At 36.7% G+C, this 17,851-nt stretch overlaps 1 protein-coding gene across 1 annotated transcript in view; it reads right to left on the reverse strand.

The window, feature by feature from the left end:
- Positions 1 to 17,851, reverse strand: part of LOC115215408 (dynein heavy chain 5, axonemal-like) — a 401,219-nt gene that overhangs the window by 71,613 nt on the left and 311,755 nt on the right. Inside the window, exons 72-74 of the mRNA XM_036505929.1 lie at positions 8,238 to 8,377; positions 6,017 to 6,184; positions 5,536 to 5,671 (exon numbers count right to left, since the gene is read on the reverse strand). Of these exons, the coding sequence (XP_036361822.1) occupies positions 5,536 to 5,671; positions 6,017 to 6,184; positions 8,238 to 8,377 (444 nt within the window). The remainder of the gene's footprint in view (positions 1 to 5,535; positions 5,672 to 6,016; positions 6,185 to 8,237; positions 8,378 to 17,851) is intronic.

The raw sequence follows: 17,851 nt of genomic DNA on the forward strand, positions 1-17,851 counted from the left end.
TTTAATAATTTAGGCATGAAACTGCTACTTCGTAGCAGCTTTGGAACATGAAACAGTGGATGTGGAGTTTCTTGGTTAAAACATGAAGCTTGTGATGCATACATATATATATATATATATTATATATTATATATATATATATACATACATATATATATATATATATATGTATATATATATATATATATATATATATATGCATATATATATATATATACATATATATACAGAGAGAGAGATGAATTTATCTTTGAATATGAACATTATGATGATCACAATCTCATCATCATGGATAGAAGGTTGCCCCTTCTGGCATCTGTTTGAACTGGTTGAATCCAGTAATTTGTAATCTTCCCATTTTGGTTCTACTTTATCTCCTCTCTTCCTAAGTTACCTTTTGCATGGTCTACATTCATCATCATCGTCATTTAACATCCATTTTCTATGCTGGCATGGGTTGGACGGTTTAACTGGGGTCTGGCAAGTGCAGGAGCTGCACCCAGTTCCATTGTCTGTTTTGACATGGTTTCTACAGCTAGATACCTTTCCTAACAGTAAACACTTTACAGAGTGTATTTGATGCTTTTTACGTGGCACCAGCACTAGTGCTTTATAAGTGGAACTAGCATCTGTACTTTTTATGTGACACCATAACCAATGTTTTTTACATGACATCAGCACCAGTGTCTTTTATGTGTCACCTTTTTACATGGTTTACTTTGGAGTTCTATATTTAAGAGATGAGAAATTATGTACATTATTTACATTATTTATATTATTTACTTTTGATGGATATCTGTCCTTGTTTGTTGTTAACACAAAGTTTCGGCTGATATACCCTCCAGCCTTCATCAGGTGTCTTGGGGAAATTTCGAACCTGGGTTCTCATTCCTAAGGTATTTTTCGATGTTGTTGTTATTATTATTATTATTATTATTATTTTTATTATTCAGGTCACTGCCTGGAGGCGAACTCGGAATCTTGGGGTTAGTAGCCCATGCTCTTAACCACTATGCCATATGCCCGATACCAAGCAGTGACCTGAATAATAACAACAATAATAATAGTAATAATAATAATAACATCGAAAAATACCTTAGGAAAGAGAACCCAGGTTCAAAATTTCCCCAAGACACCTAATGAAAACAGCATAAATAGGACTGGAGCTAGTTATGAAAAAAGGTAGAAATGAAGTAAGGAGGTTAATACTGTTATCATAGTGTACTACTATTTGCATAACCCAGTAAATGGAGAGGACTATTTGAAAGTACAGAGTAAAGGATTTGTGATTAGGCACGATCAATTTGAAGGGAGGTATGGTTGTCTGAGCTTGAACTTGAAGCCATCAAGAAGCAAATTGGTGAAAATTCTAAGCATGATACAAGAGAGGAAGATGAGGTAGAAGAGAATGAGAAAGAAATGGTAGAACTGTATGACACAGTTGAAAGTAACATACCTGAAATAGTAGCAAATGGAAATTCTGATGACATTAATGTATTTTTTAGTTAACAGAATACCGGTACAAGTGGAGTGCTAGAGATAATAAATTGTCAACATATAGAATGTGTGTAGTTTCTAGGAAGCTGGTTAGTGGAAATTGAACCATGAAAGTTAATTAAATTCTTGAGCATATAAGAACAACAAGAATAATAGAAGTCAATAGGATTATCAAAACAGTGAGCAAAGTTGTTGCAGATAATTTGTGACTAAAAGACAATGAAAGAACAAACAGTGTGAAGAATGCACAAAACAAAAACTCATGGCAGAAAAGAAGAATATTAGGAAATATAGGTAAGCTTGTTGGTGATGAATTGTTATTGTAATGAAAGAGGAATGGTGAACTTTTGGAACGGTTATAAATATGACTGACTGAAAAAAAAAATTTACTATTGACAGTGCAGGACCAAATGTAATTGAAGAAGTAAAGTAGTGTATTTTGGCAAAGAGAGGTAAAATAACAAAAATAGGATCAAAGAATGAAGCAGTATAGGCAAAATGAATTATTCCAAATTGATTAGAAAAAAAAATGATTGATAAATAAGTGGGGAAAACAAACATGGGACATAACAAACTGGCACAGGCTTGGCTGTGTGGTAAGAGGCTTGTTCCCAACCACATGGTTCCGGGTTCAGTGCCACATCAAGACATCTTGGGCAAGTGTCGTCTACTATAGCCTCAGGCTGACCAAGACTTGTGAGTTGATTTGGTAGACAAAAGCTGAAAGAAGCCTGTTGTGTATATATATATGAATTATGCCTGTTGTGTATATATATATATATATATGAATTATGCTAGCACTGAAGATTAAAAAGTGCATTTTGTGCACTAATTATAAAATCATATGATATGCAGCTGAATTCTCTTTATAAAATGCTCGCTTTGAGAGTTGTATTCCCACGTATTCAGCACAATGTGTTTATTTATTATGGTAGTTTTGACTTTAAGAGTCCCTCCTAGCATGAGGCATTTATGTATAGTAATGCCCTTAATATAAATAAATATATTTAAGAGAAATAATCGATGGATTTTTCCCTAATGAAGCTTTCACGCTAACTACTTGATAAATTCTTATAAAGATTTTATCCGATTTTCAATTTTATATATATACATATATATATAATATCTATGTGTATGTGTCTTTCTGTCTGTGTCTGGTCCCCACCACCACTGCTTGGCAACTGGTGTTAGTGTGTTTACATCTTTGTAACTTAGCAGTTTAGCAAAAGAGACTGATAGAATAACTCCTGGAGTCAATACACTTGATTAAAAATTCAATGTTGTGCCCCTGCATGACCACAGTCTGATGACTAGAAAATAGTAAAAGATAAAAGATGAAAGAGTAATACCAGAAGCGAAAGAAAGTAGTTGGCTTTGGAATGAGATGTGGAGTAAGGAAGAGTAGAATGATGCTGAGGTTGAGCAGTTCCAAAATTTGGCAGAGTCTGTTTCTTGCCCCCATCAAGAAGAAATTAGAATTGGGAAAGAAAATGTAAGACAAATAAGTGGACAGCTGAAGAATTGGAAAGTATCTGGACCTGATGGTATTCATTCAACAGGATGCCATAAAAGAATAGTAGAACAATGGACTGCTCAGCAGAAATGGAGAGATTCCCAAGTGGATAACAACTGCACAAACAGTACTGTTTTTGAAGGATGCTTCATAAGGGAATGCTCTTGATGGTCACAGGCCTATATCATGTGTCACACTAATGAGGATGCTGCTAACTGGAATAATCATTGATGAAATGTATACACATACTCTACTCTCTTTTACTCTTTTACTTGTTTCAGTCATTTACTGCGGCCATGCTGGAGCACCACCTTTAGTCGAGCAAATCGACCCCAGGACTTATTCTTTGTAAGCCTAGTACTTATTCTATCGGTCACTTTTGCCGAACTGCTAAGTTACGGGGACGTAAACACCCCAGCATCGGTTGGAAAGCGATGTTGGGGGGTCCAAACACAGACGTACAAACATACATGCACACACACACACACACATACACACACATATATACGACGGGCTTCTTTCAGTTTCCGTCTACCAAATCCACTCACAAGGCTTTGGTTAGCCCAAGGCTATAATAGAAGACACTTGCCCAAGGTGCCATGCAGTGCGACTGAACCCAGAACCATGAGGTTTGTAAGCAAGCTACTTACCACACAGCCACTCCTACACCTATATGGCCATCCTACGCCCATATCTTGATGATAATTTTATCTGTTGAACAGAAGACTCATAAAACTAAGTAAAATAACATCTGGATATGAGGTTAAAAGAAAACTACAAAAGATCAAATGTCTGTTATTTATGGATGATCTCAAACTGTATGGTAAGAATGAATCTTAAGTCACTTTTTTAATGAACATTGTTCATTGCTTTAGTGAGGGCATCAAAATGGAATTTGGTCTAAAAAAATGTGGAGTAATATTCTTGGAAATACTGAACTACCATCTGTGGCATTCATGGAAAGGACTGATGATAATACTGGGTATAAATACTTGGGAATGAATGAAGTGATGGAAAAAGAAATGAAGAAAAGATTTATGCAAAAATATCTCAAAAGACTTAGATTAGTTCTGCAGTTGAAACTGGATGAAAGAAATAAGTTTCAAGCAATCAATACATAGCTGATTGCATTTTTGAGGTATGTGCACTTAATATCAATGGGAGGAAAGAGCTGCTACAGAGGCTGCAGCAGAAATTGAGAAAACTACGCCCAATGCATGGAGCATTCCACCAGCGATATTGACAAGCTGTGTCTAACAAGGAACAAAAGTGGACGAGGGCTAATCAGCCATGAAAATTGTATATGCTCAGAAGAAAATAATTCATGGTGGTATATCAAGAATGCCATGCAACCTTTGCTGGCTCAGGTGAGAATACCTGTTACAGTCAGGATTGATACTTGTAGGGAGATGTTAGTACAAAAGAAAAAAAAGTAAGGAAGATGAAAGGAAATGGAATAAAGAAAAGATGAACAGGTAGTTTGAGAAAGAGAGGCAGGCAGGAATGCAAATGCCAATGGAAGTTGGCACTGGCTTAAGAAGTCAGAAACAGAATTGTAGATCTGTGCTGTGCAGGTACAAGCACTCAAGCTAAATTATACTGAGTGCAGGATTGACAATAGAACAGAAAGAGACAAGTGCAAGGTTTACAGCGATAAAGGGGAAACTATATTGCATAGTGTAGATGAATGCAAGAAGTTGGCACAAAAAGAATTCAAGAGAAGACATGATAATGTCAGAAGAATGATTCAGTGTGAGTTTGGTGGCATATATGGATTGAACAGAGTAAAGACGGGGTTTGGATATAACCCTGAAGGAGTAATCGAAAATGATTAGGTAAATATACTTTGGCATGTAATGATCCGATGTAACTATCAAATTGACTATTGAAAGCAGGATAGAGTGATTGTAAATGAAAAGGAAAGGACTTGTTTAATTTTTTATATTGCATGTTCAGGTGATGAAAGTGTATCGGAAAGAGAAGAAGTGAAGCAGGTCACATATGATGAGCTGAAGTGGGAGATAAACAGACTGAGGTCAATCTAGGAGGTGAGTGTTGTAGCTGTTGTTGGAGCCTCAGGAACTATAAGTATGAAGCTCAGAAAATGGATTGAAAAGATAGGATTAGATGTGAAGTTAGAACACCTACAGAAAAATAGTGTTGCTTGGAACTGCACAAAACACCAGCACAGTTCTCAAAATCTAAATGAAGATTGTTACCTTAGTCTACTGATTGTGGACAGTTGAAAGTTATATTCCTCAGTGAAGTTGCTTTGTTAAAGCAGCAGCAGCAGCAGCAGCACCACCACCACCACCACCACCACCATCACTAGCACCAGCAGCAGCAGTAGCAGAAGCAGCAGCAGCAGTACCACCACCACCACCAACGCCACCACCACCACCACCACCACCACCAACAACAACAACAACAACAATTGCTACTACTACTAGTACCACATTCCTATCAATATTTTAATTTTTATCCCTAGCATTCTTGACGAAAAACCAAAAAATATATATACATACTAATGTTTCTTTTTTTTGCAAGTCTCATGATGTTTTCAGTTGGGTCGGATCCCATTGAGAGGAAACATATCATTGGACAATGGCAGTCAGATTCTTCACTCATTGTCTCAAGGTTAAGAATGACCCCTTCAGCATACTACAAGGAAACAGAACAAATTAATGCAAAAATAATTAGTCAGCTCATTCTTGACAGTAAGAAAGTTTGATGTGCAATTCCGATACTAATCAACTAAATAACCAAGTGGCCATATTAGGCTACTATTTTCTTAAAATAGTAATTCCAAATCTGTTGTTTCTTTCAATATTTTGTTAAGCATTTACTTATTGTGGGTCTATGACACAAAACCATACATAAATGTTTTTACGCAAAGGCAATTATGAAAAATTTAAAAAGAATGGAAAAAAATTAGTTGTAAAAGAAATTCTTCTCAATAGCAATCTGTTTAAGAAAAGAAAATGATCCTTAAAATGATATTTTTACCTGTGATCCCATGGCTTCAGCTACATAGATTCGAGCCATTGGTATGGCTCTGTCAGGGCACCATGCTCTTACCAATAACAGTTTGTGCCAAGAGCTGAGAGTATTATTGTAGCCATCAGGTATAGGTGCTTCTTCAGGGATCTCTTCATCAAACCAGGATTTCCAAGCCTTAAAAATAAAACAAAGATAATGTTTTTTTTCAAAAGTAAGCTATAACAATGATGTATCTGTACATATATTTCCAGGAAGTATCCACAATTTTTATGGAAAAGATATTAAACTGCATCCAGTGGTGAGGCTACAGCTCAGGAATTTAAAAGTATGGGCATAGCCCCTAATCCCCACAGCTACTCAGTCTACTCTGGTCTGGAGTGACAATACCTATCAAGATCCCCAGTTATGGGTCAAATTGCTGGAGCTGGTCCTATGACTAAGGCAAAAAAGGACTCAGATGAAGGCTAGCCTCTTAGATATGTATCACACAAGCTGATGTGTGGATATCCTCTGATATCATGCTAACCAGTCTCTCTACGTAAGGGATACCTAAGTCTCTCTCCTATGGGCTATATAGGCCTCAAGGCTAAGTTGGAGAGGGAGAAGGAGACTTGCAGGGAAAATTGTTTCTAAGCTAGCAGAAGATCTGAAGCTGTTTCTGTATCTTTCCCAAGAAAATGCATGAATCTTCAGACTTTGTATGGAAGTCTATAATCACCAACAGCTGTAAAGTATGGCATATAAAAGGAGAAACATACTCATAATATTATGTGCATCAGTTTACCTCACTATAATAACGAGTATCATGTTTTTTTCTGGGAGATGTACTTGTAGTAGAGTGTGTACTACCCAAATAAATGCATACATTGGATTAATGCTACTGAAACATTACATCTACCAATTCTTATTATTTTTGAACTGATTCTTTAATTCCTTAATTCCAGTGAGACACAGCATAGACATAGATGGCATAGTCATGTGGTTCTTTGTTTGAGACCACTGTAGCACATCTTCAGAACAACTGAAGCCTTTTGATAGAAGTTAGACCATTTATCTTTTATCTTGTACTTATTTCAGTCATCAGACAGTGGCCATGCTGGGGCACTGCCTTGAAGAAATTTTAATCAAACTATTTTTCAAGACTGGTCATTTTTGCTGAACCTCAAAGGTACAAGTACATAATCACACCAATACCTCTTGTTCAGTGTTGGTTGGGGGACAAATACAGACACACACACACACAAACAATGGGCTTCTTTCAGTTTCAGTATAGTGAATCCATTCGCAAGGCTTTGGTTGCCCTGAGACTACTGTAGAAGACACTTCCACAAGGTGCCATGCAATGGAACTGAACCCACTACCATGCAGCTGAGGAGCAAATTTCTTATTACACAGCCTATAGATTATGCAGAAAATGTACAGAAGCCCATCTGATGAATGAATTTGTTCTTGGATGGTAGACTTAACCCATTAGCTGGATGAATGCACCACTTAGGCCTTGGGTACCTTTAGTAGAGTCCATTCTGTTGCAAGTATTTGGTTAAGGTTTTCAATCTGATACTACCCATGAGTGACAGTTACCCCATTAATCCTCTTACAAATCTTAGAAGCCTCCAAGAAAAGGTAATTGGAAGAACACTTTCTCTTCTGACTATGCTATTTATAGAAGCTATGTCCTTCCAATGTACTATACACTATAGTACTATACAATACATAACTTCTTGTGTCATAAGTTTTTGCAGCAATCTTGGGGTCACTGGCCATCCTCCTTCTTCCTGTAGTGTTTTGTGTAAAGGAAACAGTTACCACTTTTGAAATATTACCAATGCTTACAGAGGGTAACTCTGCTGCTACTCTGCGGTACCTGTTTAGGAGAGACCAAGCGATTTATCTCTAAGGCCACAAGTTATAGTTCAGTGACAATTAACAAAATGTTGACCACTTACATATTAACTGTGTTTCCAAATCCATAAGGAAAGAGCAATAAACTATGGTTGGAATGTTAATTAAGCCAGTCAAAGCATTTGACAAGCACTAATTTATTTTATCAGTTCCAGTAGGATGAAGAGTAAAGCAGACATTAGCAGGGTTTGAACTCATAAATAAATACTACAGAAATGATCACTGATTGTTATTAAGGCCAAAAGACCAAAAATATTGCTTCATAAAGCTCTTAGCCCTTACCCCCACTCCTATCTCAACAGAAAAGAAAAAAATGATTTATTACCTTGTCATTTCCATTGACTTGTGAGAGAATTAGATTAAACTGTGGTAATTTTTTCAGCTCTACTAGATTGAGCCAGGTCATATCAGAAATCCATTTCTTGGGTTTAGGTTCAACAGTGTTCAAGTCAAGAGCTGCCCCTCCTACAGATAGTAATTATGTTGTAACAGTTTGGTAACGACTTCAAATACATGTTATATTTCACTTAAAATTTGGAAGCATTATTAACTTTTTCTGCAACTGAAAATTGGTCTTTTACTTTGCATTTTTTTTATCTAATCATTATTGCTTCCTCTCTCTCACTACATATATACATACATACATACATACATACATGTATGTATGTATGTGTGTATATATATATATATATATATATATATATATATATATATATATATATATATATATATATATATACTTGTATATTTACATACATATCTATATCTATGTATATGCGTGTGTGTGTGTGCATATATATTTTTATATATGTTTGTGTGTATGTATGTATGTATGTATCTATCTATCTATTGTATATACATACATACATATATATATATATATATATATATATATATATATATATATATATATATATATATATACATATGTATCTGTGTGTGCATGTATTTGTGAATGTGTATGTGGGTATGAACAAATGTGTATATATAAGTTGGTGAAGTATGAACATTGCTATTTGAAGACTTATTTTATCATGCTTTTTTTAGACAAACGTGTGATGACACAAGATCTTTGGTAAAAATTGCACACAGTGTCATGCACATATTAAGCAACCTCATTTCTTTGAAAGTGTTCTTATATTTTTTTAATGGATTTTTGCATTAGCGAAAATTTCATAATTATTCTTTCCATCCCTCTCTCTCTTTCATTCTCTCTCAGTTCCATATATACTCACACATCCACAAGTTCACATATATGCAAGCTGGCAGAAATGTCAGCACATTGGGTAAAATGTTTAGCGGTATTTCGTTTGACTCTACATTCTGAGTTCAAATTCCGCTGAGGTTGACTTTGCCATTCATTCTTATGGGGGTTGATAAATTAAGTACCAGTTGTGTACTGGGGTTGATATAATCGACTGGCCTTCTCCCCTAAAATTTTGGGCCTTGTGCCTAGAGTAGAAAAAGAATCAATCTTTTTTCTTGTTTATTGGACAAGCATGTAAACCAGTTGATTTTTATATAAAGCAATTAGCAAGCAGAGACATAAGCTATTCAATGGTGTTCAGTTTGAATGAACAAAAACTACACAACTAGTGCAGTGGATCAGTTTAGTTGATTATATCACCCTATATACAAACGCATGGAGGCACAATGGCTGAGTGGTAAGGGCAGCGGACTCATGGTTGTAGGATCACGGTTTCGATTCCCAGACCGGGCGTTGTGAGTGTTTATTGAGCGAAAACACCTAAAGCTCCATGAGGCTCCGGCAGGAGGGGTGGTGGTGGCGATCCCTGGTGTACTCTTTTGCCACAACTTTCTCTCACTCCTTCTTCTGTTGGCCTGCTCACTTAGCCAGTGGTGTGGCATCATTTGAAGGCTAAAACAATGCGAAGCGCATTGTGATCAGCGATGTGTAGCAACATCTGATGGTCTGGTCGGTCACGGCGATCACGGTGATATACAAACACACATGCAAACACACACATACACACAAACATGAACACACATGCATGCACATACACTCATGCATACACACATACACACACACATGCTAATACACACACACACACACACACATGTATACATATTCAACAGACTTCTTTCAGTTTCTGTTTACCAAATCCACTCACAATGCTTTGGTCAACCTGAGGCTATAGTAGAAGACACTTTCCACACAATGTGCCACACAGGGCTCCACACAATGGGACTGAACCTAAAACCATGTGGTTGGGCAGCAAGCCTCTTACCACACAGCCACACCTACACTTATGCGTAGATTGTGGAGTAAAGGTTGAGAAAGATATATATTGAGATTCATTGAGAGTGGGAAGTGTAAGGGTAAGGAACCCCTGTGGCCATGAATAACCATGGGATTGCACTTTAAAAGTTCCCCTCTGAGGCACAAGTCTGGGCAAGGTTGTTTATGGAAGATCAGCAGTCGACTCCTCTTCATGTTACCAATGTTATCCAAGGAAAAGCAAAGGCTGATATAACTTGGCATCAGTGATGCCACAACTCATTTCTACAGCTGAGTGAACAGGAACAATGTGAAATGAAGTGTCTTGCTTAAGGACACAACACACAGCCCAATCCAGGAATTGAACTCACTACCTCATGATTGTGAACCCAACATTCAAACCACCGAGCCATGTGCCTTCACTACAGGAGATGTACAATGTACACGATGGGAAGTGTACAATGTAGGAAAAAGTAAAGCCAAAACACTCTTTGAAAATATTCTAGCACTGTATAAAAGCATGTGCAACATAACAAAAAGAAAACCCACACAGCTTGTCCTTTTTGGTAATGAAGTGTTTCCTCATAATTCTAAGATTCATTTATTCTGAGAAGAGAGTGCAGCCAGCATGTGTACTTGACTTTTATACTGGTAACAATGAATCATCTGAGAAAATAGCTTCTAACTAAAGTAGAGACACGAGGTCTGGATCAGCTTAAGTAGAAGTAAAAGCAAAATATTCATTTTTCAGTTCTTTTATCTATATTGAATAAATTGCATGTATCTATGTACATTTGTTTAACAAAGTTGAAATTTTATAACAATTATCGCAAAATAGCATTCGTTAGAGAGAAAATTTTGACAATTCAACAATTCTTCTCAGTTTATTTTATACAAAATTGTTGTTTTCAATTCATCATTAACTTTGCTTAATTTAGGTCAGAAACATATAAAACACACACACACACACACACACACACACACAACAAAAAATAAAAATGCAAATTGGAAATTGGAAATTTTTATTTAATAAAATTTCTAAAGCTAAAGTTATGATTTTGTTGTTTTTGTAAAACAGTGTGAAATTAAAAATAAAAAATAAAACTGAAATACTATATGTAAATATGGTAACCTATCACCATGTATGCAATATCCCACTTTGCAGAACTCTGAAAATTATATAATATATATATATATGTGTGTATGTGTGTGTGTGTGTACATAATTTTATATATATATACGCATCTAGTAGCAGTAGCAGGTGCGTATACAGGTGCTTACACTTATCAAGTATTGACCCTAAATTTATATATATATATATGTATATATATATAGATAAATAGATAGATAGATAGATAGATAGGTAGATAGATAGATAGATCAGAAACATATATATATTTGTAACCACAAAATGTAAGAAGCAAAACCAGACAATAATGCATATATATATATATATATATATATATATATATATGTATATGTGTATATATATATGTGTATATATATATGTGTGTATGTATATATATATATGTGTGTGTATATGTGTATATACAATACACATATGATTTATGTGTATATATGCATGTATTTATTTATGTGTACATATATATGTATAGGCATATACATATATGTATGCATACATACAGGGTGCAGTGAATAAACTGTCATCTAAAGTACACAAAAATGAAAATAACACTGACAACTCATTTAAACAGATGTGTTTACCAAAATTACTTAAAAACACCAAAGTGTAAATTTATTAAAAAACATCGCCATTAGCTCCAACCATGGCCTCCAGATGACTTTGGAATCTCCTGCAACTCTTCTGGATGGTCTCCTTGTTCAAGTTGATGAATGCTACCATAATCCCCTTCAGTTCATCTTTGGCGTTACAAGTTTTGTTAGTTTTTCGCGCAACTGTGCCCCACACTTAATAATGAAGTGGGTTGCAGTCTGGGGAGTTAGGTAAACAATTGTTGGTCCCTATAATAGTTTCATGTGTCTTTTTGACAGGAAATGTTTTTTGTCCTGCCGCATTTCTATCAACCCTCCTCAGCACATTAGCTTGGTTGGGGGAACTGGTTTAGTCACTGATGATACAACCATGCAAATATAGGGTGCACTGAATAAATTGTTGTCTAAGTTATGCAAAAATGAAAATAACACTGACATCTCATTTTAACAAATATATTTACCAAAATTACATTAAATTATTTTGAAATACTAAAAAGTAAATTTATTCAATAAAATCGCCATTGGTTTCAACCACAGCCGCCAGACGACTTTGGAATTCTCTGCAACTCTTCTTGTTTAAGTAGGTGAATACTGGCATAATCCTTGCCTTCAGTTCATCTTTGGTGTCACAAGGAGTTTTGTTGGTCTTCCACTCAACTGTGCTCACACATAATAACGAAGAAGGTTGCAGTCTGGAGAGTTAGGTGACTAGACGTTTGGGGTGGTGTGGTCACAGAAATTGTCTGACAGCCATGACTGGGTTCTCGTGTTGTCAGACATAGAGTCTTCCAGCAGCCACCCTCTTGACCCATGGCAGCACTACCTCAACCAGACACTTGATTTAGGACTCTATGTTGAGTATGAGGCTGTGTGGGAAGATGAATGGAGGCATATTGTCGCCATCACTAGTGATCACTCCAAACACTATGATGTTGGCTGGATGTTTGATCTTTATCACACTTGGTACATGTCCTCAGATTGACACCTAACCACTCTGAAATGTTTGTATTGGAACTTCCGGTGCGAATTCCAAGAGGTACAACATGTTATTTCGAAATTTCTGGTGTCATGGTGCTGTTTTCCTTACAGGTGGTGTCCAACTAACCCTACTATACTAATTAGTTGACAAAATCAGAAACAATGCGCATGCGTGAAATTAGAAATATAAATGGTGACAATTTACCCATCACATCTTGTGTATATATATATCATCATCATCATCGTTTAACGTCCCCTTTCCATGCTGGCATGGGTTGGATGGTTTGACTGAGGACTGGTGAGCCAGAAGGCTGTACTGGGCTCAATCTGATCCAGCAAAGTTTCAACGCTTGGATGCCCTTCCTAATGCCAACCACTCTGAGTGTGTAGTGGGTGCTTTTATTCTTTTATGTGCCAGTCGGGCGGTTCTGGCAATGACTATGCTCAAAAGGTGTATTTTACATGCTACCTGCATGGAAGCCAGTCCAGTGGCACTGGCAACGACCATGCTTGAATGTTGTTTTTCATGTGCCAGTAAGGTGATGATGGCAATGATCAAGCTTGAATGGTGCTTTTTATGTACCACCGGCATGGGAGCCAATCCATAGCCCTGGCAACGCTGATGCTCGGATGTGCTTTTAACGTTCCACTGGCACAAGTGCTGATCAGGTGGTACTATCATCGGCCATGTCAGTGATTTTGATTTGATTTCACTTGCCTCAATAGGTCTTCGCAAGCAAAGTTAAGGGGTACTCATAAATGGGCTGGTTACACCCACTGGCATAGGCCATGGGCTATGGTCTCACTTGGCTTGTCAGGTCTTCTCAAGCACACTATATCTCCAATGGTCTCAGTCACTAGTCATTGCCTCGGTAAGGCCCAATGTTTGAAGGTTGTGCTTCACCACCTCATCCCAGGTTTTCCTGGGTCTATCTCTTAAACAGGCTCCCTCAACTGCTAGGGTGTGACACCTTTTCACACAGCTGTCCTCATTCATTCACAATACATGACCATACCAGTGCATTATCTCTCTGTTGCACACTGATGCTTCTTAAATCCAACTTTTCTCTCAGGGTGTATGCACCCTGTCATGTATGCACATTGACATTACACATCCAGCAGAGCATACTCGCTTCATTTCTTGCAAGCTTACGCATGTCCTCAGCAGTCACAGCCCATATTTCACTGACACGTAGCATGGCTGTTCGTGCACATGCGTCATACAGTCTACCTTTTACTCTGATCAAGAAGCCTTTTGTCACCAGCAGTGGTAAGAGCTCTCTGAACTTTGCCCAGGCTATTCTTATACTAGCAGCTACACTTTCAGAGCATCCAACTCCACTACTGACTTGGTCCTCTAGGTAATGGAAGCTATCAACTACTTCTAGTTTTTCTATTCTTTTCTATTTCTTTTATTTATTTCAGTCATTTGACTGTGGCCATGCTGGAGCACTGCCTTTAGTCGAACAAATCGACCCCAGGACTTATTCTTTGTAAGCCTAGTACTTACTCTATTGGTCTCTTTTGCTGAACCACTAAGTTATGGGGATGTAATCATGCCAACATCAGTTGTGAAGTGTTGGTGGGAGGATAATCACAGACACAAATACAGTTTCCGTCAACCAAATCCACTCACAAGGCTTTGGTCAGCCTGAGGCTATGGAAGAAGACACTTGCCCAAGGTGCCATGCAGTGGGGCTGAACCCGGAACTATGTTGTTGGTCAGCAAGTTTCTTACCACACAGCCACTCCAGCAACTAATATATATATATATATATATATATACTTCATGTGTTTATATGTGTGTATATATACTTCCTATGTTTATATATGTGTGTGTGTATGTGTATATATAATATATAATTTATGTGTGTGTATAAGATTTGGCATGTGTATACATACATACACATGTACACACACATGCACATATATAGCATATCTGTAACTATATGCCTATTTGTGCATGTTTGTATGCCTATATACACACACATAAACATAGAGCTTCATACCCACATCCCTGTTACACACAAATAAAGGAATATAATATGATATAACTCAGACACTGGGGCTAGAAATTAGAAAAGGAGACAGATGAGAAATGAAAATCAAATCCTTAATTAAACTGATTAAATTGTAAAGAAATACAAATGACAAGAAAATGTAAGCATGATTAACCATTCAAAACTGATTTTGAAATCTTGGTGAAGCTCTCTTTCTCTCTCTTCTCTCTCTCTCCATCCATATGAATGTGTGTGCATGTATATATATACATTCATATATAGACTTACATATATACATATATATATATATATATACATACATACATATACACACATACATGCATACATACATACATACATACATACATACCTACATACATACATACATATATATATGTATGTGTATATACATACACACAAACAGACATACACACATACATACATACTTACAGATATATATGCATGTATATATGTGTATATACATGCATATATATATATATGTATGTATGTATGCATATACATATGCATATATATGTGCATGTACGTGTATATACACACACACATACATACATATGTATATATATGTGTCTGTGTATATATGTTTATATATCTATATGCATGAATGAATGTGTATACATGTGTGATGGCGTATCTTCGTTCTTTAGCAGATCCTATGAGTGCATATTTGTATAATTGTGACTGCATCTGTGCATTTGCATTTGTGCTCGACTAAATTTATAAATAAATACATAAATGAATGATGGCTGAGTAAGAAGTTGTGATGGGAGAGAGTTAGATAGATGGATGGCATCACTGAGTAAAACAAAATTAAATGAAATGCAATGAGAACGACCTCCAGCCTTGAACAAGTTCTTGAATCTCTTGGGTTCACTCCATCTTCATGTAGTGTATGGAAAGTTCATATTAGTCTGGGTGAGTCTATTCCTTTGCAGATTATTGACTCTTGTAGCCAGATATCTCTATTATGTGGTGTGGAATGGTTTACACAATTTACGAAGAGCATGTTACTAATTTATGTTGCCAAGTCTAAAGAAAAATTTTGTAAACTTAATCTAAGGTGAACGATATCTTCTATATATTAACTGGAGGAAAATGTCTTGTTAACTTTAAAATATTTTTAAAGACATATGGATTTGCAGTGAATATCTTGTAACTATTTGTTGCTTTGAAGTGAATAAGTCTTGACAAATCAGTCTCATGTTGCGCAAGTAAAGTATAATTCTGTTTTGTGTTAGAAGCACATCAGCAAATAGATTTTGTACTATTTGTATACATACTCCTGGCTGGCTGTTGCAATTCCTTTCAGAAGTGGAGGAGTACATGACACGAATGAGCAGAAATAGCTGTGAAATATTGGTATCAGTTGAGTGGTCTTGTTCACTTCTGCGGCGATTTTGTTTCACTTAGCTTTGATGTATAATGTGTTTTTTAACACTGCTCATCTTTAACCCCCTTTTTTTTTATTGCCCACAAGGGGCTGAACATAGAGGGGACAAACAAGGACAGACAAAGGGATTAAGTCGATTACCTCGACCCCAGTGCATAAGTGGTACTTAATTTATCAACCCCGAAAGGATGAAAGGGAAAGTCGGCCTCGGCGGAATTTGAACTCAGAACGCAGCAGCAGATGAAATAACACAATGCATTTCACCTGGCTTGCTAACGTTCCTGCCAGCTTGCTGCCTTAGCATTCACATTATTGTGCCCCAAAAAAGCTGAGTACATATATTCACATGTAAGTGTGTGTGCATGTGTGTGTGTGTGTGTGCATAAGTGTGTGATGACCATGTTCATATATATGTAAGTGTGTGTGCATGTTATATATATATATATATTTATATATATATAGACACACACAGACTCTCACACATTTTATATCTTTTATTATCTTTTACTTGCTTCAGTCATCCTGGGGCACTGCCTTAAAAAAGTTTCAGTCAAACGAATCTACTCACTAACTGTTTTTTTTTAAGCCTCGTACTTATACTCTTAGTTTCTTTTGCCAAATCATTAAATTATAGGGATGTAAACAAACCAACACCGGTTGTCAAAGGATAGTGGGGTACCAACACAGACACACACTCACAAGGGTGGGCTGAAAAGTTCATAGGTTATCCTTGTCACATTCTGTGTCCCATAGAATGAATCTCTCTGAGAATTACATTAAGGGTATGCTTGTCTCAGCCACTTGCCTGTTAGTTTCACAAGCAGGATGTTCTGTTGATCGGATCAACTGGAACACTTGTCATCCTAACTGATGGAGTGCCAGTTAATTATATACTCTTGATTCAGCTTATAAATTTTCCATTCTAGTCAAGTACGTCCATGTCTTACATTCTACTCATAGGACAAACATACAAGTGTATTTTACTATAGCCTCAAGCTGACTTTGGTCAGCTTGAGGCTATAGTAAAAGCACTTGTCCAAGATACCATGCAATAAGACTAAATTTCCAACCACGTGGTTGGAAAACAAACTTCTTAACACACGACCATGCCTCTGCCTCTATATATATATGCTGTCGGGCCCCACTGCTGATATTGGGGGTTGCGTTCTATGCCTTGACCTGAGCAGAGAACGGGGCTTGCCTCTTTGGGCTAGGAAATAAATGGAATGCCTGGTGTGTGTCTTGTCGTGGCTACCCACTCCTTAAAAAATGTGGAATAGGCCTGGGTATATAATATATATATATATGTCAAGTATGTATATTTATATACATATAAGTATGATTTAATATTCGTATGTGTATATATCCTATATTTCTCTCCATCATTTGCTACAGTCAAGTCTATCCTGCCTCCACTCACCCAATCTCAGTTATTCTCACCATCCCCCAATTACCCTTCAAGTGTATATCCCAACAGATCTTCACCATCTCATCTCCCACTATATCTCTCTTTATCTTACTCTCTTTAACTTGTTTTGGCATGGTTTCTATGGCTGGATGCCCTTTCTAAAGCCAACCAC

The sequence above is a fragment of the Octopus sinensis genome, linkage group LG9 (genome assembly GCF_006345805.1).
Source record: "Octopus sinensis linkage group LG9, ASM634580v1, whole genome shotgun sequence".
Classification (NCBI taxonomy): domain Eukaryota; kingdom Metazoa; phylum Mollusca; class Cephalopoda; order Octopoda; family Octopodidae; genus Octopus; species Octopus sinensis.